General features: G+C 52.8%; 1 protein-coding gene across 1 annotated transcript; it reads right to left on the bottom strand.

Annotated features, from left to right (window-relative positions):
- Positions 1-1,632: 1,632 nt before the first annotated feature.
- On the bottom strand, positions 1,633-17,526 carry LOC121870577 (extensin-like). Its single transcript, XM_042372408.1, has 4 exons — positions 17,242-17,526; positions 15,791-16,035; positions 15,262-15,433; positions 1,633-2,457 (listed from the first exon to the last, which is right to left on the bottom strand). The coding sequence occupies exons 1-4, from the start codon at positions 17,524-17,526 to the stop codon at positions 1,633-1,635; spliced, it is 1,527 nt and encodes a 508-aa protein (XP_042228342.1).
- Positions 17,527-26,932: the final 9,406 nt, after the last annotated feature.

The raw sequence follows: 26,932 nt of genomic DNA, 5'->3' as shown, positions 1-26,932 counted from the left end.
GGGCGTGTAGTGATTAGTAGGTGAGGGCGTGTGAGATTGGTAGGTGAGGGCGTGTGGGGATTGGTAGGTGAGGGCGTGTAATGAGGATGGTAGGTGAGGCGTGTATGTGGTGATTAGTAGGTGAGGGGCGTGTGGGGATTGTGCGTGAGGGCGTGTGAGAGTTAGTAGGTGAGGGCGTGTGGGACAGTAGGTGAGGGCGTGTGGGAGTTGGTAGGTGAGGGCGTGTGGTGATTGGTAGGTGAGGCGCGTGGTGATTGGTAGGTGAGGGCGTGTGGTGATTGGTAGGTGAGGCGTGTGGGGATTGGTAGGTGAGGGCGTGTGGGGATTGGTAGGTGAGGCGTGTGGTGATTGGTAGGTGAGGGGCGTGTGGTGATTGGTAGGTGAGGGGCGTGTGGGGATTGGTAGGTGAGGGGCGTGTGGTGACTGGTAGTTGAGGGTCCAATGAATAGCCAATCATTCCTAAAGGCTGAGGTGAAGAAGGTAACAGGTAACTTAAACTATAGATTAGAATAACTTAATTTACCCCTGACTTAACCCCGACTTACCCCCGTCTTAACCCCGACTTACCCCCGACTTAACCCCGACTTACCCCCGACTTAACCCCGACTTACCCCAGAAGTATGTGTGGCCCGACAAGCTCTTGATCAAGGTCCGGTAATTATAAACTATTGCTGGTGTTGGGTGAAGTCTGCGTTATGGCGATCATTATGAGGGCCATTGTTTTAATGTGGGGCCGTATGTTACCTGTGTGTAGGAGGGTTGTAGTGGAGGGGTGGAGGGAGGTGGAGGGGTGGAGCGAGAGGTATGGAGGGAGTGGTGGAGGGACGTGGAGGGAGGGGTAGAAGGAGGATAGATGATGGCTTGATCACTAAAAATTTAACAACGTATAATGCCTGAGTTGTGTGAGTGATGATTACCTCTGACCTCACCCACCCACCCATCCCACCCACCCACCCATCCCACATCTACCCTTTCCTATCCATCTTCCAGCCCTGGCGACCATATTGACCCACCCTAGCTCTCCTGCAGCCCAGTCAGCCACCCACACCCACCCTCAGCCCCCTCACCCTTCACCCCTACCCTGCCTTCCACCTCTACCTCACACCCATCACCACATCTTAGGCAGTTGCACTGACCCACCCTCGGCTTTCTTGCTACACAGTCAACCTCCCACTCACCCACCCACCCATTACAATACTTATCCACCCACTACCCACCCACTCACCCATTACAATATTATCCACCCACTACCCACCCACTCACACACCTATCGACACATAAATCTACCCTCAACCACCCACACACAAAATTCACCCACCCGGTAAACCAAACTACATAACAAAATAACTTAAACAGACCAGAAAAATAATCTCAGGAATGATATCAAGTTTAATCTTAACTTAAAGGTTTGGGTCAGGCAGCTTTTAGTGGTCAAGGATTACCTGCAGGTATGGGGCAGGTGGGAAGGGCGGCCTTACCTGTACCTCGCTATCGGTCTTTGGGGCAGGGGGTCTTGGAGGGTCTTGGTCATGGAGGGGGGTCTTGGGAGGGTCTTGGGGGTCTTAGGAGGGTCTTGGAGGGTTGTTGGGGGGTCTTGGAGGGTTGTTGGGGGTCTTGAAGGTCTTGAGTGTCTTAGGAGGGGTTGTTGGAAGTCTTATGAGAGTCTTGGGAGGGTTGTTGGAGGTCTTGAGTGTCTTGGAGGGTTCTTGGGAGGTCTTGTGTGTCTTCAGGTGGTGTTGGAGGTCTTGAGTGTCTAGGGGAGGGAGTGTTGGGGTCTTGAGTGTCTTGGGAGGGTGTTGGAGGTCTTGAGTGTCTTGGGAGGGTGTTGGAGATCTTGAGTGTCTTAGGAGGAGGGTGTTGGAGGTCTTGAGTGTCTTGGGAGAGTGTTGGAGGTCTTGAGTAATATGGGAGGGGTTGTTGGAGGTCCTGTGTGTGTCTTGAGAGGGGTGTTGGAGGTCTTGAGTGTCTTAGGAGGGGTGGTGGAGGTCTTGAGTGTCTTGGGAGGGTGTTGGGGGGTCTTGAGTGTCTTAGGAGTGGTGTTGGAGGTCTTGAGTGTCTTGGGAGTGGTGTTGGAGGTCTTGAGAGTGTCTTGGAAGGGTTGTTGGAGGTCTTGAGTGTCTTGGGGAGGAGGGGTGTTGGGGAGGGTCTTTGAGTGTCTTGGGAGTGGTGTTGGGTCTTGAGTGTCTTAGGAGTGGTGTTGGGTCTTGAGTGTCTTGGGAGTGGTGGGGTCTTGAGTGTCTTGGGAGGGTTGTTGGAGGTCTTGAGTGTCTTGGGAGGGTTGTTGGAGGTCTTGAGTGTCTTGGGAGGGTTGTTGGAGGTCTTGCGTGTCTTGGCGGTCTTGGGAGTGGTGTTAGAGGTCTTGAGTGTCTTGGGAGGGTTGTTGGAGGTCTTGAGTGTCTTGGGAGGGTTGTTGGAGGTCTTGAGTGTCTTGGGAGGGTTGTTGGAGGTCTTGCGTGTCTTGGCGGGGATGGGGAGGACTCTTTGAGGGTGTTGGGGGTACACAGCCTTCTCTCTCTCTCTCTCTCTCTCTCTCTCTCTCTCTCTCTCTCTCTCTCTCTCTCTCTCTCTCTCTCTCTCTCTGTGTTATCCCTTCTATCACTTCATTCATCACTGGTTATTTTCCTTTTCACTCACTTGTCTTCTCTCTCATTTTCTCTCATTCTCTCTACGTGCTTCATTCTCTCATCTTTTCCCTCCTCCTTCTCTTCCCTCCCTCTGTCTCTCGGGTAGAGGAGCATCATGAAGGAGGTAGACCCCTCAGTAGAACCTCTTCACCCTTCCCTCACCACACTCTCCCTCCCCACACTCCCTCACCACACTCTACCTCACCACACCTTCCCTCACACCTCAGAGATCCTCACACCTACCTCTCCCCCTTCTTCAGGATAATTTGCCCCGAGTTAAGGATAGTAAGGATGTTTCAGCAGATGGTATCAGGATAAAGAGGTTTGCAAGGTTGTTAAAGTCAGCCTCGTGAATCAACAAGCCCCCCAAGAGGCGCTGACAGAAGCACTCACGAGTCGCCTGCGGGGAAAAGATATCTTATTGCAAGGTTACATTAAGGTGTTTTTTGCCTTACTCTGGGCGTGACAGGGGCGAGAAAGCAGCAGTCATTGGCTTAAGTGGCACGTCAGTGATAAGGTGAACAGGTTATCCATGTGGCAGTGGTTAAAGCCGAGGCAGATGGTTGACTACAAGACCGATTAGTTTATGTAAAGGCCTTCCCGATGTTGCTTTCAACCCCGTGTGGCCTCGGCTGATGGATCGCTTATATTAATAAACCAAAGTTATTTTTTTTACCTGAAGATAAACCAACCAAATGCTACCTGGGGGTTAAGTTAGGTGATGACGCACCTTAAGGTGAGTCCACACGTGCGAACATTTTGTCGCCAACATGTGATCAACAAGAGGAAACACCCATCTAATGCACGCGGCCGCACCCTACCAGAGTCGGAACCCTGTGCCTTATTTTGTCTTGTCGATCACATGTTGGCAACAAAATGTTTGTACGTGTGGACACACCTTAAGGTGCGTCATCAGCCCAGTATGTGTCTTGTTTGACCTAACTGATGGATGTTTCTCGTAAGTGAGGGATTTAATGCGAGCGAGCGCACGCACGCACACACGCACGCACGCACGCGCACACACACACACACACACACACACACACACACACACATTCCAACACCCACGTCGCCGCCCATCAGTCCATTCCTCACTCCTGCCGCCCATTCCACCACCCACCATCCACATACCTCCTGCCCGCTACCCCATTCCCTAATACCACCCATTCAGCCACCGATGTCGCCACGCACCAACCCATTCCTCACCCACGCCGCCCATATTACCACCCAGTGAAGCTCTTTATCTTACCACCCATCAGAAACACCAACCAACCAACCTCTCTCTCTCTCTCTCAATACAGAGGTAGTGAACTTGACACACGGGGTGGTGGCCTCCTGGTACATGGTGTGGGACACAAGGGTCAGCGGGACACAGTGGCTCTGGTCCACCATTGTCACGTCACCAGACTCATGCCACACAGACAGTCGTCAACCTCGCGTGCCACCTGCTGTCAGTAGAGGAGACGACCCTGTCACGTGGTGGTGGTGGGGTGGTGGTGTTGGTGGTGGTGGTGGTGGTGGGTGGTGTGGTGGTGGTGGTGGGTGGTGTTGGTGGTGGTGTTGGTGGTGGTGGGCGGTGTTGGTGGGTGGTGGTGGTGGTGGTGGTGGAGAACAAAGGGGGTTTGCACAGGTGTTGTGGCCTTCATTCATGGATTTTGTTTCAAGCAGGATGGTCCGTGGCCCAAGACATGATGGGTGACGCCAAGGCCTCCTATACCATCACAGGCAGGATGGTCCGTGGCCCAAGACATGATGGGTGACGCCAAGGCCTCCTATACCATCACAGGCAGGATGGTCCGTGGCCCAAGGCATGATGGGTGACGCCAAGGCCTCCTCTACCATCACAGGCAGGATGGTCCGTGGCCCAAGACATGATGGGTGACGCTAAGGCTTCCTCTACCATCACAGGCAGGATGGTCCGTGGCCCAAGACATGATGGGTGACGCCAAGGCTTCCTCTACCATCACAGGCAGGATGGTCCGTGGCCCAAGGCATGATGGGTGACGCCAAGGCTTCCTCTACCACCAGGGCGAGGTGAGCACTACTTCCGATATTAATTTTTGGTGTTAACTAAAAACATTGTCAGTGTCATGGTTGTTTATATTAGTAGAAGAGTACAGTTGTTGGTTAAAGTTAAGGAGTAAAGAGAGATAGAAGATTAATGTGACTGTTTGTCCAGGTAGGTGAGAGTTAACAGCTCCTGGAGGGTCAACACATCAGGTCAGTGTTATATATCATTTGTTGTTTATGCACTTGTTAGTAAGTGTTGTGTCTGAGGTAAGTGAGTTCGTCGCCGTCACCTTCCCTGTTGAAGATCAGGATCACGTTTGGTGTATAAAGTCTCTCGGGGAAATGTTCTTGTTGCAGTCGTGTTCTAGAGAGTGACTTGTGTATATCAGTAACTATCAGCTACCAGAACTGTGTATTCCTTTACTGTTCGCAGTATTAACTTTTAACTCCTCAAGCTGTCGTGTTCCATCAGCGTCACAATAACACAAACATTTACAGGAAACTTTCTCTTACTCGCAAAACTAAAAAAAAAAATATTACAGAAATCTAAACTACACTTATCTACAACCTACCCAACCTCACCCAACCCAACCTCACCCAACCCAACCTCACCCAACCCAACCTCACTCCACCACAACTCTTACACCCAAATATTACAGTGTGACCCAGTAATCTATTCTACCCTCGTAAGTTGACAACCATAAACTGCTAAGGCTCCCTCCTCTGTCGTGTCATCCATCAGCCAGTGCATTTTGCTTGTTCCTTCATCGTCCACACTTACTCCAATGTTTGTTTATACGCCAGACCTACAGACAGACAGACACATGTAGACGATATAAACACCTCCAAATGCCGCACAGAGAATAATAACCCTGTCGGTCTCCTCCTCGCCTCCAAGAAGGGATCAGAGAGGGTGTTGTTATCGGCCAGTGTGTGTGTGTGTGTGTGTTAGTCCATCTGTATGAATTAGTTTAGTAATATATCTGTCAGTTAGAGGTTTATGAGTGAGTGAGTGATAGCAACTGCGGTAGAAGCAGCAACATGGACAGCATTAACAGCAGCTGCACAAATAATCCAGCAACAGTATGAGGGGAGCCCGTAATAACAGCATAATGGAGAGTTACAGCAATAACATCATTAGGATAGTTACAGCATTAACAGCATGAGGAAGGGAGGGGTGCAGTAGCAACATTAGCAGCAGTATTAGCAGCACCGGGAACAACAACAGCACCAGCAGCAGCCTTAACAGCATCACAGCACCGCCGCCCGCCCCAGCACCATTGTCCTGTCGGTGTGACGAAGAGTGTACAAGGGTGGTCAGAGGTAGAGGCGCCGCCCCTTGTGAGCATGTCCCTCTCTAAGATGTCTGTCTGTCTGGTGGCGTCCTGTGTGGGGGCCCTGGTATCCTTCTCCTCCTACCTGGCCTTACACCTCACTATGCTTCTCACTATCATCACCATCCCACTCACCAAACCTCTCACCATCACCCCACTATTCAACTCACCAGACCTCTCATCCCCCCCCCCCCATTATCACCAATCCCATACCAGCCCCTCACCATCATCACCCTCACCATCACCCTCACCATCACCCTCACTATCACACAGAGGAGTGAGGTCTTAGCATGGTGCCGGTGACCAGCTGAGGTGTCCTGCCGGGCGCTAACTACCCCTCACCCCGCCCCTCTCTCTCTCTCTCTCTCTCTCTCTCTCTCTCTCTCTCTCAATGTGTATGTATGAGAGAGAGAGAGAGAGAGAGAGAGAGAGAGAGAGAGAGAGAGTGTGTGATTCTCTAGTTCTCTTTGTCTACATGTCTGCCCGTCTGTTTATATGTCTATGTCTGTCTGTATGTATACATGCCTGTTAAGCCAGTATCATCACATACTCATAATAATTTCCTTGTTTATTAATAGTTCACAAATCCTAACCTTTTATTTATTTATTTTATTTATTATTATTATCAATTAATCATTTTTATTGTTCTTTTAATTACTATTATTTATTTATTTGTTTAGTTTTATAGTTTATTAAATTATTTCTTCTAATTAGTGTTTGTCATAATCGGTGGATAATTTATATAATTATTTATCATTATTATTATTGATATTGTTGTTGTTGACATGGGCTAGAATGGGGCGTCATTGGCGAGTTTGGGCATGGGTTGGCGTGGGTGGGTGGACCTAGGATGGTAGAGGGGCGTCATGAGTGGGAGTGGGTTGGCATGGGTGAGGCAGCAGGACTCAACAAGCAGCGTGTCCACCTCCACACTACTACTGTTTAACACGTACAGCCCATAAACTAATTAACGGTCTTCACCCTCTCTCTCTCTCTCTCTCTCTCTCTCTCTCTCTCGAAATGTTGTTGGTTGTGTGGTGAGAAACGAATTGGTTTAGCATGACCAGAGTTGATGTGGTTCATTGTTTTGTGTGTGTGTGTGTGTGTGTGTAAGGTAGCCCGCTGTGTATACCTGCCACCTGCACTCTGCTGTTAACCATGGTAGCTCCCTGCACACCTTAGCTTACTGCTGCTGTTTCTGCTGTTGTGATTACCGTTCTTATTGCTGTAAAAATTGTTGCTGCCGTTGCTAGAATTACTCCCACTGCTTTTACTGCTGTGATATTACTGTTATTACTGCTTCTGCTTCTTCTGCTGCTGCTGTAAGCCACCACCACACGTAGCCCGGCCCCACACCACCTACCACCACAGGAAGCGACGCCTAATGTGCTTATTTTGTGGTATAATTCAACAACTGGTTTTAATGGGTTCCTGTGTTCTGGTAATTTGCTTGTTTTATGCTAGCTGGTGGTGGAGGGCTGGTGAGGTAGAATGTGGTGAAGTAGAATGTGGTGAGGTAGAATGTGGGAGAGGCAGAATGTAGTAGTGGGAGTAGAATGTGGTAGTAGGGTTAGAATGTGGTGATGCAGAATGGTTGACTACTGTTAGAAATGGTGCAGTATGGGAGAGATTGCTCGCATGGTTGTCTCTCTCTGTGTGGCGACGGCTGTAAGGAAGGGCAAGGGAGAGTGACGGCGCCCCATAGAGAGGAAATACCTCCTGACGGCGACGCAGCCAGCGCTCCTCCGCCTGCCACGGGATGCTGAAGACACACACACACACACACACACACACACACACACACACACACACATCAATTCTCGTCCACTCACTAGACGTATCTAGTTAAGGTCGAGTCTCAGGTGTCAAATGTCTATGGCTTACCTGTTTTATCTGTCTGTCTGTGAGTGAGTTAAGGGATACAGGTAGAGTAAGGGCCAGGGGTTGGTGGACCTAAGGGTTGATTTTTTGTTCTGGTGGGAACTGAATGGATGATCCCAAGATGACTCAACACATTAATGGGGGGTGATGGGGAGATGGTGCCGTATGGGGTGAGAATGGGGATTGGGGGGGAGAGATGGGGGTGAAGGGAAGGTAGGGTGAGGTATGGTGGAGCGGGATGGATGGGGAGGGAGATGGGGGTGGGAGGAAGGTATGGCATGGGGAGGAGATGGGGAAGAGGGGTAGGGAGATGGGGATAATGAGGGTGGGGAAGGGAGATTAGGGAATGAGGGAGGGAATGAACGAACGGGGAAGAATTGCTGTGTATAAAGGAGAGAATGAAGAAGAATGAATTACTCTCTCTCTCTCTCTCTCTCTCCGTCAGGTGGGCTGCCGTCCTCTGCCAAGACGTTAATTAAAACTTGTATGTTGGGTTGATGAGAGACAGGAAGAGCCTCGTAGGGCCTTACCTAATTACTACAACCCGGGTCCTCCTCCTCCTCTTCCTCCCTCTCCTCTTTCCTCTTCCTCCCTCCTCTTCCTCCCCCCCCCTCCTCTTCCTCACCCTCCCTCCTCTCCTCACCCCTCCCTCCCTCCTCTCCCTCTTCCTCCTCCTCTTCCCTCACCCTCCTCCTCTTCCTCACCCTCCCTCCTCTTCCTCACCCTCCCTCCCTCCTCTCCCCACCCTCCCTCCTTCTCTACCCTCCTCCCTCCCTCTTCCCCTCACCCTCCCTCCCTCCTCTTCTCACCTTCCTCCCTCCTCACCCTCCTCCTCTCCTCACCCTCCCTCCCTCCTCTCTTCCTCACCCTCCCTCCCTCCTTCTCACCCTCCCTCTCCTCTTCCTCACTCCTCCCTCCCTCCTCTTCCTCACCTTCTCCCTCCCTCCTCTTCCTCACCCTCCTCCCTCTTTCTCACTCCCTCCCTCCTCCTTCTACCCTCCCTCCTCTTTTCCTCACCCCTCTCTCCTCTCTTCTTCTCACCCTCCTCCTTTCTTCTCACCCCTCCTCCTTCACCCTCCTCCTTCCCTCTCTTCACTCTCCTCCTCCTTCTTTCCTTCCTCCCTCCTCTTCCTCACCCTCCCTCCCTCCTTCTTCTACTCCCTCCTCCCTTCCTCACCCTCTCCTCTTCCTCCTACCACCTTACCCCAGCAGGTGTAGCCCAGGTCCCTTCCTCCTCCTTATTATTTCAAGAGGATTTTGCTGTCATTTTTTCCTTGCCATGAGGGAGTGAGGGAAGGAGTGAGTGAGGTAGGGAGGTAAGGAGGAGGGAAGGAGTGGAGGAGGTAGGGAGGTAGGGAGGTGAGGGAAGGAGTGAGTGAGGTAGGGAGGTAAGGAGTGAGGGAAGGAGGGAGTGAGGTAGGGGAGGTAAGGAGTGAGGGAAGGAGGAGGAGAGGGGGTAGGGGAGTGAGGGAAGGAGTGAGTGAGTAGGGGTAGGGAGTGAGGGAAGGAGTGAGTGAGGTAGGGAGGTGAAGGAGGAGGGAAGGAGTGAGTGAGGTAGGGAGGTAGGGGAGTGAGGGAAGGAGTGAGTGAGGTAGGGAGGTAGGGAGTGAGGGAAGGAGTGAGTGAGGTAGGGAGGTAGGGAGTGAGGGAAGGAGTGAGTGAGGTAGGGGTGTGAGACAGTGAGGGAGAGAGTGAGGGAGTGAGACGATGAGGGAGTAGCTACACCTTCCTCAGCCAACACGTTCAATTATAACACAGCGGGAAGGTGGTCACGCAGCTACCACCATCACCACCACCACTACTACCATCACCACTACCACCATCACCACCACCACTACTACCATCACCCCACACACACCACACAACCACCAACCACCACATCACCCCACACTACTACCATCACCACTACCACTACTACCATCACCACTACTACCATCACCACTACTACCATCACCCCCACTACTACTACCATCACCCCCACTACTACCATCACCACTACTGCCACTACCCCTTGGGATTAACTAAAGAGAGAGAGAGAGACTAAGAGTATTAAGTTCTGAGATAAATGAATCTCTCACGTCGGAGAGATAGCGAGTGAGACGTAGAGGCTTATACCAGCACGAGAACAGACCGAGAGGGTGAGGGAGAGACAGTGACTGGAGGGGTGTGAGAGATAATGGTGAGGAGAGGCAGTGACTGAGGGGTGTGAGAGATAATGGTGAGGAGAGGCAGTGACTGGAGGGGTGTGAGAGATAATGGTGAGGAGAGGGCAGTGACTGGAGGGGGAGAATAAGAGGAGAGGCAGTGACTGAGGGTGAGAGATAATGGTGAGGAGGGGCAGGACTGAGGGGTGTGAGAGATAATGGTGAGGAGAGGCAGTGACTGAGGGGTGTGAGAGATAATGGTGAGGAGAGGCAGTGACTGGAGGGGTGTGAGAGATAATGGTGAGGAGAGGCAGTGACTGAGGGGTGTGAGAGATAATGGTGAGGGAGGGCAGTGACTGGAGGGGGTGAGAGACAGGCAGGAGGGTGGGAGATAATGGTGAGGGCAGTGACTGGAGGTGTGAGAGATAATGGTGAGGAGGGCTGGAGGGGTGTGAGAGATAATGGTGAGGAGGCAGTGACAGGAGGTGTGAGAGATAGTAGTGGGGTTCTTACAGCCCTCTTTTAGAATCCTCCTTCAACGCTCCGTTCAGTGCCGCTCAACGCCACACCCATCCTCATGCCCTAAAACACCTCCAAACATCTTCCTTTCTCCACCAACACTCGTCTATAATAACACTGTCCCCCGCACCTCCTCACATGCGGTAGGTAGAGTGAGGCAGGCATTACCCCCCGCACCTCCCTCACATGCGGTAGGTAGAGTGAGGCAGGCATTACTGTGCCCCCGCACCCCCTCACATGCTGATAGGTAGAGTGAGGCGCAGGCATTACTGCCCCCCGCACCTCCCTCACATGCGGTAGGTAGAGTGAGGCAGGCATTACTGTGCCCCGCACCTCCCTCACATGCGGTAGGTAGAGTGGAGGCAGGCATTACCATGCCCCCCTGCACCTCCCTCACATGCGGTAGGTAGAGTGAGGCAGGCATTACTGTACCCCCGCACCTCCCTCACATGCGGTGAGGTAGAGTGAGGCAGGCATTACTGCCCCCGCACCTCCCTCACATGCAGTAGGTAGAGTGGGGCAGGCACTGTACCCCCCCCGCACCTTCCTCACATGCGGTAGGTAGAGTGGGGCAGGTACTGTACCCTCCCCCCCGCACCCCCTCACATGCGGTAGGTAGAGTGAGGCAGGCATTACTGTACCCCCCGCACCTTCCTCACATGCGATAGGTAGAGTGGAGGCAGGCATTGCCGTACCCCGCACCTTCCCTCACATGCGATAGGTAGAGTGAGGCAGGCATTACTGTACCCCGCACCTCCCTCACATGCGATAGGTAGAGTGAGGCAGGCATTACTGTGCCCCCCGCACCTTCCTCACATGCGATAGGGTGAAGTGAGGCAAGCATTACTGTACCCCCGCACCTTCCTCACATGCGATGGGTAGAGTGAGGCAGGCATTACTGTGCCCCCCGCACCTTCCTCACATGCGATAGGTAGAGTGAGGCAGGCATTACTGTACCCCCGCACCTTCCTCACATGCGATGGGTAGAGTGAGGCAGGCATTACTGTGCCCCCGCACCTTCCTCATGCGATGGGTAGAGTGAGGCAGGCATTACTATCCTCCGCACCTTCCTCTCACATGCGATAGGTGAGTGAGGCAGGCATTGTACCCCCGCACACCTTCTCATGCGATAGGTGGGGCAGGCATTACTGTACCCCCCGCACCTCCCTCATGCGATAGGTAGAGTGAGGCAGGCGATACCTCCCTCACATGCGGTAGGTGAGCATTACTGTCACTTTGCCTCACATGCGGTGGGTGAGTCAGGGCAGGCATTACTGTACTCACCTCCCTCACATGCGGTAGGTAGAGTGAGGCAGGCATTACTGTACTTGCACCTCCCTCACGCGATAGGTAGAGTGAGGCAGGCCATACCCCCCCCGCACCTCCCTCACATGCAGTGGTGAGTGAGGCAGGCATTGTACCCCCCCACCTCCCTCACATGCAGTGGTGGAGGTGAGGCAGGCATTGCCCCCGCACCTCTCCGCGATGGTAGAGTGGGGCAGGCCTGTGCCCCCTCCCTCTCACATGCGGTGGGTAGAGTGAGGCAGGCGTGCCCTCCCCTCCTCTCACATGCGGTAGCTAGAGTGAGGCAGGTGCATGCCCCCTACCCCCTCTCACACGGTAGGTAGAGTGGGGAGCATGCCTGTACCCCCCCACACCTCCCTCATGCGATGGTGAGAGTGAGGCATGCATTACTGTACCCCACCTCCCTCACATGCGATAGGTAGAGTGGAGGCAGGCATTACTGTGCCCCTCCCCTCTCATATGCGGTAGGTAGAGTGAGGCAGGCATTACTGCCCTCCCCTCTCATATGCGGTAGGTAGAGTGAGGCAGGCATTACTGTCCCCATCCCCCCCTCTCATATGCGGTAGCTAGAGTGAGGCAGGTATTATCTACCACACGAGTCTCCCCTGTGATAATTACCCGCTATCAAAATATAATTAGAAAACGGTAGCTCGACCCCCCACACTGTCTGCTAAATTGATCCCGAACCAGATGATGTGTGGATGATTAAACCTTATCTCGTAAAGTCTCGCTGAAGAGATCTTAAATATCTATAGTAATTAAGGATTTGAGATGTTTGCGTTGTGTATAAGAGCATGACGTTAATAGACGATTGAATCTGGTGTCGGTAAGAAGGATTGAATGCTGTTGTTTTTTCTTAAAAGGATTCGACTACTGTTTTCTAGGATCGAAGATCATCTTAGGTGTTGGTGTTGTTTATAGAAGCACAAAATTCATAGACTATTGGTTCTGGTGTTGGTAAGAAGGATTAAATAGTGTTGGTGTTGGTTAAAAGGATTCCACTACTGTTTTGTTAGGATCGAGGACCATCTCCCGTTGTGCCTCTGTCTTCCATCCCCAGGTAGCGGGTGATCTATAGCCCTCTCCAGCCTGGGGAATCGCATGTATTTTGTAATATCATCCATTACAGCGGCCCCCGCTGGGAGTGGTCCAGGGTGATGGCTGTATCAGAGGTGTAATCAAATCAGGTTATTTACAGGTCAGGTAGTAGCCAACCACAGCCTGTACCTACTCAGTTGTGATACCATGGTCCTCCTCCCCCTCCACGTCTCACCATGACCCCCTCCACGCCCCCATGACCCCACCTGGCCATGAAGAACCCCCGGCCACACGTCCGTACTATAAGAAAGGTCTCATTAGCTCAATAAAGTCTGGTGTCGGGAGAGAGATATGGAGGAGAGACTGTTGAGAGATGGGCGGCGCAGAGGAGACGTTAAGAGATGGGCGGCCAGGTGGGCGGGGTGAGTTGGTGTAAAGGAAGTGGGTGGGATGGTGCAGGTGGCTGGGCGGGATAGGGCGAGCTGGCGGAGGGACGGGTGGGTTGTGGGGTGGAGGGACAGGTGGGTCGTGGGTGGAGGGGCGGTGGGTGAGGGGGGGCGTGCGGACGTATATATAAGGCGATAATGAAGTATAGGTGAGGTGGCTCCCTGGCCTGACCACCATAACTGATCATCGTAATGAACTGATAAGCGTTCACAACAGCCCGGCCCTTAACCTCCTCCTCCTCCTACTCCAGCCCTTAACCTCCTCCTCCTCCTACCCAGCCCTTAACCTCCTCCTCCTCCTCCTACTCCAGCCCTTAACCTCCTCCTCCTCCGGCCCTTAACCTTCTCCTCCAGCCCTTAACCTCCCCCTCTACACCTCAGCCTTTAACCTCCTCCTCCAACAGTTAAAGGTCATCTCTCTTAACTCCCTCTCTTATACATGTGACGGCTCATGTGACTAAGTGTTCGAACCTGTGACCTTGTTCTCCCACGTCGACCTCTTGATCCAGTCTGCTGTGATATATTAAAGGCTTTAGATATGTAAAGTATTTAACCCTTTGATGACGATGACTTAACCCTTTGATGACGATGACGTAACCCTTTGAGGACGATGACTTAACCCTTTGAGGACGATGATCAACTTTGAGGACGATGATTTAACCCTTGATGACGGTGATTTAACCCTTTGATGACGGTGATTTAACCCTTGATGACGGTGATTTAACCCTTTGATGACGGTGTGACGAACCTTTATGACGGTGATTTAACTTTGATGACGGTGATTTAACCCTTTGATGACGTTGAATTAACACCTTGATAACGATGAATTAATAATATAAACAATAATGATAAACAATGACAAACAAACAAAGACGTAAACAACACCCACGAGGTAAGGTAAAATGTCTTGAGCCTTCTGTTAATTACTTCTTTACCTGTCAACCAAAACTGAACAAGAAACAGCGATCAAAAAGACTCAACAAAGACTCCAAGACGATTAGCTAGAATCTTAGGGTGAGAGTCTTAAGCTGTGAGACTCCTACCACCATCTGGGGTTGAAGATTTTTGTAATAGGGATGTAATAATATGATTTACAATGGACGCACCTGCGACTCCCAATGGCGGGTTAAAAAAGGTAATATATTACGTGTGGGTCGTAAAGATGTGTTACGTTCATCATTTACAGCGGCTTGTGATGCAATGGACGTTTTTATGTGTGTCTGGCAACATTCACATGAGCCTGAGCACTGTTGGCGAGGTGTTCCCGCCAGCAGGGAGGGGGTGGAGTGTGGTATAGTTGTGGTGACCAGCTGTTGTGGGGGTGGAATTGTGGTGATGGTGGTGGTGATGGTAGAATTGTAGTAGAGAAGCTATCATGGGTGGTGGATGGATGGGAGAGGTGTGGTGGGAGTGAGGGAGGAGGCTGTGGGAGGGTGAATGTAGTTTAATATAATCCGAGTAACAGTGAGGGTGAAGGAGGGAGGGATTTAGACATGTGGGAGAGAATGAATGTGGGAGGGAGGGAAGACGGAGGAATATCATACAAGAGTGAAAGATGAACCAGAACCCGTCTGTAGGAGGCTCATGTGGGAACATCCATCGCCTCCACCTGTCACATAACTACTGGAGAGACACCCCTAACAGGCAGCTCTTGTGTGAGGTGTTGTGGCGGGCCTTGACACCCTCCGGCTCCTCCCTTCGCTGTTAAAGTCAATGAGGCCCTTTGGTGGTGTTTCCTCCTGTTGCTACCATGACACGTTCCTCAGCAAGCTTCAGGGGGGTTGAGAAGGGAAGGGGTTGGGAGAGGTGGCGTGACAGGACATCAGCTGTGTTTCTCCAGAACTAAGATTGACAGGAGGAAGTGATGTTATTGTTAGTGTAGTTGAATCCTTTGGTGTTGTTTTTTTGCTGTTGAAGCCTTGATGTTTTTCTTGAAGAAGCCTCGATTTTGGAGCCTTACAGTTAAAGCTTCAGGTGTTTGGTCACATGCAGCAGGTTCCTCGTATTCCTCCGCTGTTGTAGAGAGCGGCGGCGGGAGGAGGAGGAAAGCAACACACTCCCGGTCAACCTGAGGCTCCCAGGAAGGTGATGATGGCTCTTGTTCTAACACATTGATGAGGGCAGGGAATACTCTAAACAGACAGACAGACAGACAGAGATTGATAGAACAGAGAAGTCTTGTGCTGTTGTTGTTGTGGATCAATCATATGAGTACATTATCTTGATGGGTTATGAGTTAGTGAGTCGCTGCTGGATCTGTGAGTGAGTGAGTGAGTATTGTGGGGTTATGAGTAAATGTTATGATTGGCGAACAGAGGTTAAAGCTATGAGCTTGTGTTGTGAGTAGAGACTTGTAGTTATGAGTAAGTGTTGTGAGCGGGGCTGCGTCGTGAGGAGGGCCCGGCGGGAGGGGCCGTGTTCGGTAGGGGCGCCGTCACACCGCCACAGCCGCAGAATGAGCAATAGCTACCATTGTGCAGGCGTCACACCCTTTGATTGAGGGCCCGCCGTCTCCACGATCCCCGCCGAGTTGACCTGCGGGCGCCGGACCCCTCCCAAGCCCCCAGGAGTGCGTGAGGCCCTGGAGTGCTCCCCGGGATCCACTAGCAGGAGGGGGAGCCCAATCCGGCAGTCCTGGTGTGGGGGAGGACTGGTAACACCCATGAGAGAACGTCTCGCTGTCATCGTGGAGGAGAACACAGCTGGCAGTGCCCCAAGCATACTCCAGAGACTCCTGCAGGATTCCGTACAGGATCCATACAAGGTACTAAGAAGAAACTCTACAAGACGCCATAATGGATCCCTGACAAGTTGCCATGACGGACCTTAGCGACCGTCACTGGTTAAATGAACCTTACCTGCCGTCACAACACTGATTTGGAAGACAATCTGCACTACTACTACCACCACCACCACTATCACCACTATCACCACCACTACCATCATCATCTTCACCATCACCAGTACCAAAACACCACACCACCGTTCACCACACCGCGACCCAGAAACAGACCGTCACTACACCCAGAGATACACCATCACCATCCTTCACTATCCCAAAACAACAACACAAGACCTATGTCACCTGTAAAGCGTGTCTGTGTATCGATGTGAAGGGAGGGGAGGAAGGGGATGGTCAAAATCTGTGTATCATATAAAGCCTTTGTCCGGTAGGAACTAAAATAAGGTGTAGTAGGCCTACTTTCAATGAATCTTATAGTCCTAGTTATATATTGTAGGTCTACAGGTCGAGTTATCAATTGTTGTCTGAATACTCTAACTTCTGTACAAGATCGTTTTATGTACGTACGAACAATCGAAACTTCCATGGTGTTGATTGTCATAAATTCTTGTGTAAGCTCTTATGACCCAAACACTATTTTTACAAGGAATACATAACACGCCCCAGCGGCCATCACAACAGGAGACCTTAGACTCACAGCAAGAGAGGTCAAGCCAAGCAAAAGCCATGGTCACTTAAGCTGACAGAAATACGTGATACCAAGCCAGTGTCTCCTCCCAACACACACACGCCCTGACACTACCGCGACGCCTAGCAATCAAGACGCATCGACACGGCACTAATGTTGTGTTTACTTCGACCAGCTGATGTCCGTTTACCCTTCGTCATATTTGGCTGGCTGGTCTAAACTCTCTGTTGAGTCTGACTGGTCTAAACTCTCTGTTGAATCTCTCAGCAGGAAAAACATACCTAGAGTTTATCAGCCTTAAGAGGAATTAGTCATTTATCTGGTCTATTATGACGGTGTGGATGAGTAGGTGTGTGTGTGTGTGTGTGTGTGTGTGTGTGTGTGTGTGTTCATTCATCCGCAATGAGGCACGTAATTCCTAGCCTTGTCACCGCTACCATCATCATCATACTTCATAAAGTGGACCAGAAATGGACCAGGAAATGGATCAGGCTCGGAGCGGACCAGACCAGAGATGGACCAGGCTCGGGGTGGACCGGGCGAGACTTGGACAGGAATGAGACAGCACATTCCGCATCATCCCCAGATGCAGAATAATGTGTGGGACGGTCCAGGTGTTGTGGTCCAGGTGCTGTGGTCCAGGTGTTGTGGTCCAGGTGCTGTGGTCCAGGTGTTGTGGTCCAGGTGTTGTGGTCAGGTGCTGTGGTCCAGGTGCTGTGGTCCAGGTGTTGTGGTCCAGGTGTTGTGGTCCGTGCTGTGGTCCAGGTGCTGTGGTCCAGGTCAGAGTTAGTCATCTGAAGAGGCCCTCCAATTCCCTCAAGAGGCTACCCAGTCATCTACAGGCCATACAGTACCCTCAAGAGGCCATACAGTACCCTCAGAGGCCATACAGTACCCTCACGAGGCCATACAGGTACCCTCAAGAGGCCATACAGTACCCTCACGAGGCCATACAGTACCCTCAAGAGGCCATAGAGTACCCTCACGAAGTAAGAGTTAGAGATACAACAGTCACTCATGTCAAGAAGGTGAGGCCTCTCTCTCTCTCTCTCTCTCTCTCTCTCTCTCCTGTTTATAGTTACTGACTGTTCTGTGTTTGACAATGTCTCTCTCTTTATCTCTGTCTCTGTCTCTCCTGTTCACTATTTGTTCTCTTATCTCTATTACATGTTTATCGTCTTGTTGCATTATGTTCATCATTCGTATTTTGTGGTAATTGTGTCTCTCTCTTTCTCTCTCGTTACCACATCATATAACACCACAACAAGCATCACCACACACCACACCACACCACCACAACAAGCATCACCACACCACACCACCACAACAAGCATCACCACCACACCACACCACCACAACAAGCATCACCACACACCATACCACACCACCACAACAAGCATCACCACACACCACACCACAATCACTACCACAAGCATCACCACCAAGACTCTCCCTGGACACAAGATAAAACTGGCCAGCATCATTATTTAGGGGAGATAAGAGCAGCGAGAAATGACTCAGCAGTTAAGAAATCAGCTCTCTCAGGTCACAGGGGCACGGAGGGGGTCATGGGAGGGTCACTGGGAGAGGGTCACAGGAGGGGCAGGAGGAGGAGGGTCAAAGGGGCAGGAGGGTCAAAGGGGGGGCAGGAGGGTCAAAGGGGGGCAGGAGGGTCAAGGGGGCAGGGAGGGGCAGCAGGAGGGTCACAGGGATAGGGAGCATTACAGGTTGAGGTCAGGGGAGAGGGCAGGGGTCACGGGTATGGAGTGGGTCTGGGAGAGGGGCAGAGTCGCAGGTATGAGTGGGTCACAGGAGAGCAGGGGTCACGGGTATGGAGTGGGTCACAGGAGACAGGGCCAGGGGGTCACAGGTATGAGTGGGTCACAGGAGAGGGGGCGGGGTCACGGGTATGGGTGGGTCACAGGAGAGGGGGGCAGGGTCAGGTATGAGTGGGTCAGGGAGAGGGCAGGGGTCACGGGTATGAGTGGGTCACAGAAGAGGGGCGGGGTCACGGGTATGAGTGGGTCACAGGAGAGGGGCAGGGGTCACGGGTAAGAGTGGGTCTGGGAGAGTGGGCAGGGGTCACGGGTATGGTGGGTCACAGGAGAGAGGGGCGGGGGTCACGGGTGGAGTGGGTCACAGGAGGGGGCGGGGGTCACGGGTATGAGTGGGTCACAGGAGAGGGGGCAGGGGTCACGGTGCAGGTGGGTCACAGGAGAGGGGGGGGGTCACGGGTATGAGTGGGTCACAGGAGAGGGGCAGGGGTCACGAGTATGAGTGTGTCACAGGAGAGGGGGAGGGGTCACGGTATGAGTGGGTCACAGGAGAGGGGCGGGGGTCACGGTATGAGTGGGTCACAGGAGAGGGGGGCGGGGTCACGGGTATGAGTGGGTCACAGGAGAGGGGCGGGGGGTCACGGGTATGAGTGGGTCACAGGAGAGAGGGGGCGGGGGTCACGGGTATGAGGGGTACAGGAGAGAGGGGGGGGGGTCACGGGTAAGGGAGGGAAGGAGAGAGGGGCGGGGTCAGGGTATGAGTGGGTCACAGGAGAGAGGGGTGGGGTCACGGGTATGAGAGGGTCACAGAAACAGAGAAGAGTGTGGAGAGGATGACAATGTGAAGAGAATGAGAAGGAAAGAGAGAGAATGTGGAGAGGAGGAAGAGAATGACGAACACTTTCAACAACATTCAGCAGCGTGCCAGTGTTGAACGTCCCCAGGACACGTAGAAGGGAATAATAGCCAATAGACAATAATAAACACCTTGAATGAAGAACCATACGATTAATAACTCCACCTGTAGACCTCTATAACTAGGTCTATAAGATTTACTGAAGCTAGGCCTACTACACCTTGATTTAGTTCCTACAGGTCAAAGGTCGAATATGTTCATTCATTTTAATATTTACGTTTGTTCCGATTTTCGTTTTATTGGTATTGTCCTGACCATCACTAATAAGCCAGGAGTGTTTAATCCCCACCAATCATAACCCTTCATAACTACCAGAGATGTAGTCATTGGCCAGGAGCGATGAATCAGTGTTTATATGTGAAGGTTTAATGTTTAGACGCAAGTGCAGTGTTCCCAGCCTGTGATTGGTTGTCGTCCAGGTATATGACAGGTGAGGCTTAACCCCTTTATTGTGAAGTTGAGTACAGTTAACTAGTCCATTGATTAAGATGACCCTTTGAGTACGATTATTTAACCCCTTGAGTACGATAATTTAACCCCTTGAGTACGGTGATTTAACCCAATGAATATGATTATGATACACACACGTGAGGGATTGGGTCATCCAGGGCTGAGGTTGGATGGCGTGGAGGAGGAGGGAGGGGGAGGGGAGGAGGAGGAGGGGAGGGGGAGGGGGCAGGACACGCCGCCCCCCGTGGCTTCTGCCCTCCCCTCCGCCCACAGACACATGATAAACGACACTGGCGACGTGGGGCCCCTCGCCTCGTCACGCCCACGCCCACCCGCTGACGACGTCCTCAATCCCTCCACCCCCCACGCCCACCCGCTGACGGCGCCCACATCTCTAAGCCCCAACGCTGATAGCCCCCACATCACTACTTCCACCTACACACCCACTTGCTGACGGTGTCCACACTCGACCAGCGCCCACACGCCCACTGCTAATGGTGCCTACATCCTATGCCAACACACTACAGGTACTCTGCTCCCCCACCTCGAGAACCAAGAAATGATTTATTAAAGGTTGTTTATGTAAATCAATAATTAAAACGTTTATATTGTTTGTTTGTTTAACATTATAATCATTCATAAATGTTTTCAGGCGTCTCTTTAAATCTCTTGACTCAACCATATCTGACTTAAAGTGACTGATCTCCTGGTCTCGAACCCTTGAACCCTGATACCAACACCACTTGTTTCGGAACCGCAAACCCGGGTACCGATGCCATCTCGGTTCATTGATGTCGAAGCCGTGAACACAGGTATAGACACCATCCTGATCCACCTGTTTCGTATCCATAAACCATTATACTGTACAGACACCATCCCGACCCACCTGTTTCGAAGCCATGAACCCGAGTCTCAACACCGTCTCGTGCTCAGTGAACCATCTAGTTGGAAGCTTTATTCTCCTCGGTGACGGTACAGGGAAGGAATAGTACCTGTTAACTTATCGACCATTATACCAGAATAGTGAACCATAAAACATCAATAAAAGTGTTGAAGGGAAGATAGGACCCACAACGACCTCAACAACACAAGAAAACATTGACAAAGGAAGATGGCGGCTATGGTTGTGGACAAGTGACGGTCGGGGTGCGCACGATGTTGAACTCTGAGGTCATCTGCTCCCCTCTCCTCCCTTACACCCTTTCATTTCTGGTCGAGGATGATCTCTCTCTCTCTCTCTTAACCAACCCCTTTCTCCCCTACAACATCTTAACCCTACCCACCCTCCAAGCAACCTATCGCCCATTAACAAGAGTGTTCTGTGTGACGATAATGACGATGACGATGATGACGACGATGACGACGCCCTGTAACGCTTGGCCATACTTTCAGCTTTACTGCCCCTTCTCCCCTTCCTTCCTCCCCGCCCCCTTTCCCTTTCCTCCCTGCTCCCCTTCCTCCTCCCTCCCTTCCTTACTCTTCTTCCACCCACTCCTCCTCCCTTGGTTGATATGTCAGTAGGGGTGGCGTAGATGGTGGCACAGATGGGTGGCATTACAGGAGGGGTGGCACAGATGAGTGGCAGGGCAGGATGGTGGCACGGGTGGGCGGCAGGGCAGGATGGTGGCACAGATGAGTGGCATGGCAGGATGGGTGGCACGGTGGGCGGCAGGATGGGTGGCACGGTGGGCGGCAGCAGGATGGGTGGCACAGATGGGTGGCATTACAGGAGGGGTGGCACAGATGAGTGGCAGGGGCAGATGGGTGGCACGGGTGGGCGACAGGGCAGGATGGGTGGCACAGATAAGTGTCATTACAGGAGGGATGGCACAGATGAGTGGCAGGGCAGGATGGGTGGCACGGTAGGCGGCAGGGCAGGATGGGTGGCACGGGTGGGCGGCAGGGCAGGAGGGGTGGCACAGATGAGTGGCAGGGCAGGGGGTGGCACGGTGGGAGGCTGGGAGGTGGCATGGGGGGAGACAGACGTGCGCCCCCATGGTCTCTGGACTGCCGCCACCCCGCTGTTGCCGCCTGTCAACACGACCACCTCACCGGGGGGCGGCCTCCTCACCGCCCACCCGCCGCCCACATTTTCATGCCGCCCATCCACCGCCCACACATTCACCTAACCTAAAAGCCACCCACACCCAACATGCTGTCCAAATCACTAAGCCGCCCATATCACCACGCCGCCCACATCACCACCCCGAGACACCCATATCACCACACCGCCTAAACAACCATTATAACCATAACAACCATAACAATTAGCTCCACCATTAACTTTTATAGCAATTATAGCAACCCCTAACAACCCTTAACAACCATAACAACCCCTAACAACCCTTAACAGCCATAACAACCATAACAACCCCTAACAACCATAACAACCTTAACCATTAGCCGGACCATTAACAAGGGGGTGGCTGCACAAAGGGGTCTCAGTCGACAAGTTTGCCACAATGACAACTCTGCTCTGAGGCTCTAATTTAGTCTGTGTAGCCCTTAGTCTGGGGTCTGGGGCTGGGGCGGGAGAGGGCTGGGGCGTGGAGAGGGCTGGGGCGTGGAGAGGGCAACAGAAGGCAGGATGGTAGGTCAGCAGGATGGCAGGATGGTAGGTCAGCAGGATGGTAGGTCAGCAGGATGGCAGGATGGTTGGTCAGCAGGATGGTAGGTCAGCAGGATGGTAGGTCAGCAGGATGGTAGGTCAGTAGGATGGCAGGTCAGCAGGATAGTAGGTCAGCAGGATGGCAGGATAGTAGGTCAGCAGGTGCCAGGTCAACAGGATGGCAGGTCAGCAGGATGATAGGTCAGGTGGATGGCAGGATAGTAGGTCAGCAGGATGGCAGGTCAGCAGGATGGTAGGTTAGCAGGATGGGAGGTCAGCAGGATGGCTGGTCAGCAGGATGGCAGGATAATTGGTCAGCAGGATGGCAGGTCAGCAGGACGGCAGGATGCAACAAGAGGAGGGCCACAGTGACCAAGACGTATGTGTCCTTCTGCCCCGTGGGAGCGCTGTCGGACCTGCCCCTCACCCCGGGGGCAGCACTCACCCCCCTCCTCTCTCCCTCTCTCTCCTCTTCTCTCTCCTCCTCTCTCTGCTCTTACACACACACAGTAGAGTACATGCGGGTTCACTCCTTAGGTCACATCATAACTTACATCTACATTATAATTTTAGAAAACGGGGAAAAAATAAACTTATAGAAAACGGGAAGAGTGTTGGTTCCACCCAGTGTTTAGTGCACAACCCACCTTGGCATACCCGCTTTACCCGCCCGATTATACCTGTGGATTTACATGTTTCTCTCGGGTGGGTACTGTGTTGGCGTGGGTATTGTGGTGTTGGTGTGGGTATTGTGGTGTTGGTGTGGGTATTGTGGTGTGGGTGTGGGTATTGTGGCTAGTATGGGATAATGTGAGGCACTTAAGTCAAACTAAACTGTGACTCACAAGACTTTACGAGTCACTTGAGCTAAAATGTGTGACTGACTCATTGGTAACTTCTGTGAGTCAGTTTATTTATAGGGTGACTCACATACTTATTACCTGTGAACCATGTACGAGTCAATCATCCACAAGTCACCATCGAGTCACCACGAGTCACCATGAGTCACTCTAAGCCACTATAAGACACCATAACTCACCACCAGTCACCAAAATTCACCAAAGTCACCCAAATTCACCATCAACAATTCACCACAATTCAGCATAAGTCACCATAACTCACCAACGAGTCACCACGAGTCACTAAGCCACTATAAGACACCACTCACCACCAGTCACCAAAATTCACCAAAGAGTCACCAAAATTCACCAAAGAGTCACCCAAATTCACCATAAGTCACCACAATTCAAGCAAGTCACCATAACTCACCAACGAGTCACCATAACTCACAACGAGTCACCCAACACGTCACCACCCAGTAGCCACCACCAGGAGAGATGAAGACCTGTGTGTGTGTGTTAGTCCGCATCACTACCTCCTCAAACCTCCTATGCACCTCCTACACCTCCTATACACCTCCTATAACTCCCTATGTCACTCTAGGTTAAGTTTACATAGGAGTTATTGAGGGAGACTGAATACACAACTCGTTTATAGGCGAGTTAGGAAGGTCTCATATATCCAGTCTGGCAGACCTGGTAAGGGGTCGCTCGCGGAGTTGGCAGCGCTGTATCTGACGTAGGCGCAGATGGGGCAGCTCTATAACACAGAGGGCGCAGATCCCGACGCCCGATAAGTACCCAGTAACACCCGATAACGCTCTTACGCCCTGACAAAACGCGTAAATCTTAATGGGTGGGGCGTATGGTGGGCAGGGGAGGGATTGAAGATGGGTAGGAGGAGACTAAGGAGGATGGGGAGGACGGGGATGGGAGGAGGAAGGAGGAGGGAGGAGGAGGAGGAGGAAAAGGAGGAAGGAGTGGAGGAAGTGGAGGTGATGGGGAGGACAGAAGGGAGGGAGGAAAGGGGAGGAGAGGGAGGAGGATGGAGGAGGGAGGAGGAGGAGGGAGGAAGGGAGGGAGGGAGGGGAGGAGGGAGTGGAGGGAAGGGGGGAGGAGTGATGGGGAGGACGGAAAGAAGGAGAGAAAGGAGGAAGAGGGAAGGAGAGGAGGAAGGGAGGAGGGAGGGAAGGAGAGGAGAGAAAAAGGAGAGAGAAGAAGGACAGAGGGACACAAAGCACGCAGACAGACAGACATGCCCACCAACACAACGACTCATTACACGTCTTCAAAATATGAATCTCCAGTTAAGCAACAATTTTCGTGAGAGGAGCCGGAGGTGTAGTGTTGTAGGCAGCCCTCACCACCAGCGTCGAGGAGGAGGGAGAAGGGAGAGGAAGGGAGGAGGAGGGAAAGGAGAGGAGGGGGAGGGGTGTAGTGTTGTGGCAGCCCTCACCACCAGCGTCGAGGAGGAGGAGAAGGAAGGGAGAGGAGGAGGAGGAAGGGAGAGGAGCCGGAGGGGTGGGTGTTGTGGCAGCCCTCACCAGCGTCGGAGGAGGAAGGGAGAGGAAGGAGGAGGAGGAGGGAGGAGCCGGAGGGGTGTAGTGGGGCAGCCCCACCAGGCGTCGAGGAGGAGAGAAGAGGGGAGGAGGGGAGGAAGATGGAGGAGGAGGAGGAAGGAGGGAGGAAGAAGGGAGAGGAGGAGGAGGAAGAGGAAGGAGGAGAGCCGGAGGGGTGTAGTATTGTAGCAGCCCCTCACCACCAGCGTCGGGAGGAGGAAGGTAAAGGAGGAAGGAAGGGAGAGGAGGAGGAGGAAGGGAGGAAGAGAAGGGAGGAGGAGAAAGGGAGGAGGAAGGGAGAGGAGGAGGAGGAGAAGGAAGGGAGGAGCCGGAGGGGTGTAGTGTTGAGGCAGCCTACCACCAGCGTCGAGGAGGAGGAAGGGAAGGGAGGAGGAGGAGGAAGAGAGAGAGCGGGAGGGTGTAGTGTTGTAGCAGCCCTCACCGCAGCGTCGAAGGAGGAAAGATAGGGAGAGGAGGAGGAGGAAGGGAGGAGGAGGGGTGCAGTGTTGTGGCAGCCCTCACCACCAAAAACCGAGGAGGAGGGAAGAGGAAGGAAGAGGAAGGAGAGGAGGAGGAGGAAGGGGAGAGGAGCAGGAGGGGGTGAGTGTTGTGGCAGCCCCTACCACCAGCGCCGAGGAGGAGGGAGAAGGAAGGGAGGGAGTAGGTTACAGCCTCACCACAAGCGTAGAGGAGGAGGAGGAGGAAGGAGAGGAGGAAGGAGGAGCCGGAGGGGTGTAGTAGCAGGCAGCCCTCCACCACAAGCCGAGGAGGAGGAGGAGGAAGGGAGAGGAAGGAAGGAAGAGAGAGGAGGAGGGGTGTAGTGTTGGCAGCCCTCCCACCACCAGCGTCGAGAGGAGGAGGAGGAAGGGGAGAGGAGGAGAGGAAGGAGAGCGGAGGGTGTAGTGTTGTAGCAGCCCCTCACCACCAGCGCCGAGGAGGAGGAAGGAAGAGGAAGGAGGAGGAGGAGGAAGGGAGAGGAGCCGGAGGGGAGGTGTAGTGGCAGCCCTCACCACCAGCGTCGAGGAGGAGGAAGAAGGGAGAGGAGGAGGAGGGAAGGAGAGGAGGAGGAGGGGTGCAGTGTTGGGCAGCCCTCACCACCAGCGTCGAGGAGGAGGAGAAGGAGGAGGAGGAAGAGGAGAGAGGAGGGGTGTAGTGTTGAAGCCTCACCACCAGCGCGTCGAGGAGGAGGAGAAGAAGGAGGAAAGGGGAGAGGAGGAAGGGAGAGGAAGGGAGAGAGCGGAGGGGTGTAGTGTTGTGGCAGCCTCACCACAGCTCAAAGGGAGGAGGAAAGAAGAGGAGGAGAGAGGAAGGAGAGGAGGAGGAGGAGAGGAGGAGGAGGGTGTAGTGTAGGGCAGGCCCTCACCAACCGCGTCGAGAGGAAGGAAGGAGGAGGAAGAGGAAGGGAGGAGGAGGAGGAAGGAAGGAAGGAGGAGGAGGAAAGAAGGAAGAGAGGAGGAGGAAGAAGGGAGGAAGGGGAGGAGGGAGAAGATGAGGAGGAGAAGGAGGAGGAGGAAGATGAGGGAGGAAAGAAGGGAGAAGGAAGGAGGAGGAGAGGAGGAGGAGGAAGGAGGAGGAGGGAGGAAGATGGGGAGGAAGAGGGAAGGGGAGAGGAGGAGGAGGAAGATGAGGAGAAGAGGAAGGGAGAGAAGGAGGAGGAAGTGAGGAGGGAGAAGATGAGGAGGAGGAAGATGAGGAGGAAGAGGAAGGGAGAGGAGGAGGAGGAAGAGAAGGAGGAGGATTGGTGTTAGGATGTGATGTCGCATCCCTCACCACCAGCGTCGGGAAAAGAAGAGGAAAAAGAAGAGGAGAGGAGGAAGATGAGGAGGACTGGAAGAGGAGGAGGAAGATAAATAAACAGAGGAATAGGAGAGGAAGAGGAGGGCGGAAGGCAGTGTGACGCATCCCTCGCCACCAACGTTGAGGAGGACGAGGAAGAGAAGGAGGAGGAAGAAGAAAGAAGGAAGCGGAGGAGGCAGCAGGTGGAGAGTAAATTTAATTGTGACAGTATGAGCCTTTAACCTGATGACTGAGGGTGCAAGAGGTATTGGCACTA

The sequence above is a fragment of the Homarus americanus genome, unplaced genomic scaffold (genome assembly GCF_018991925.1).
Source record: "Homarus americanus isolate GMGI-L3 unplaced genomic scaffold, GMGI_Hamer_2.0 scaffold56333, whole genome shotgun sequence".
NCBI classification, from domain to species: domain Eukaryota; kingdom Metazoa; phylum Arthropoda; class Malacostraca; order Decapoda; family Nephropidae; genus Homarus; species Homarus americanus.
Note: the sequence above shows the minus strand (reverse complement) of the source record. Positions and strands in the feature narration are given on the sequence as shown.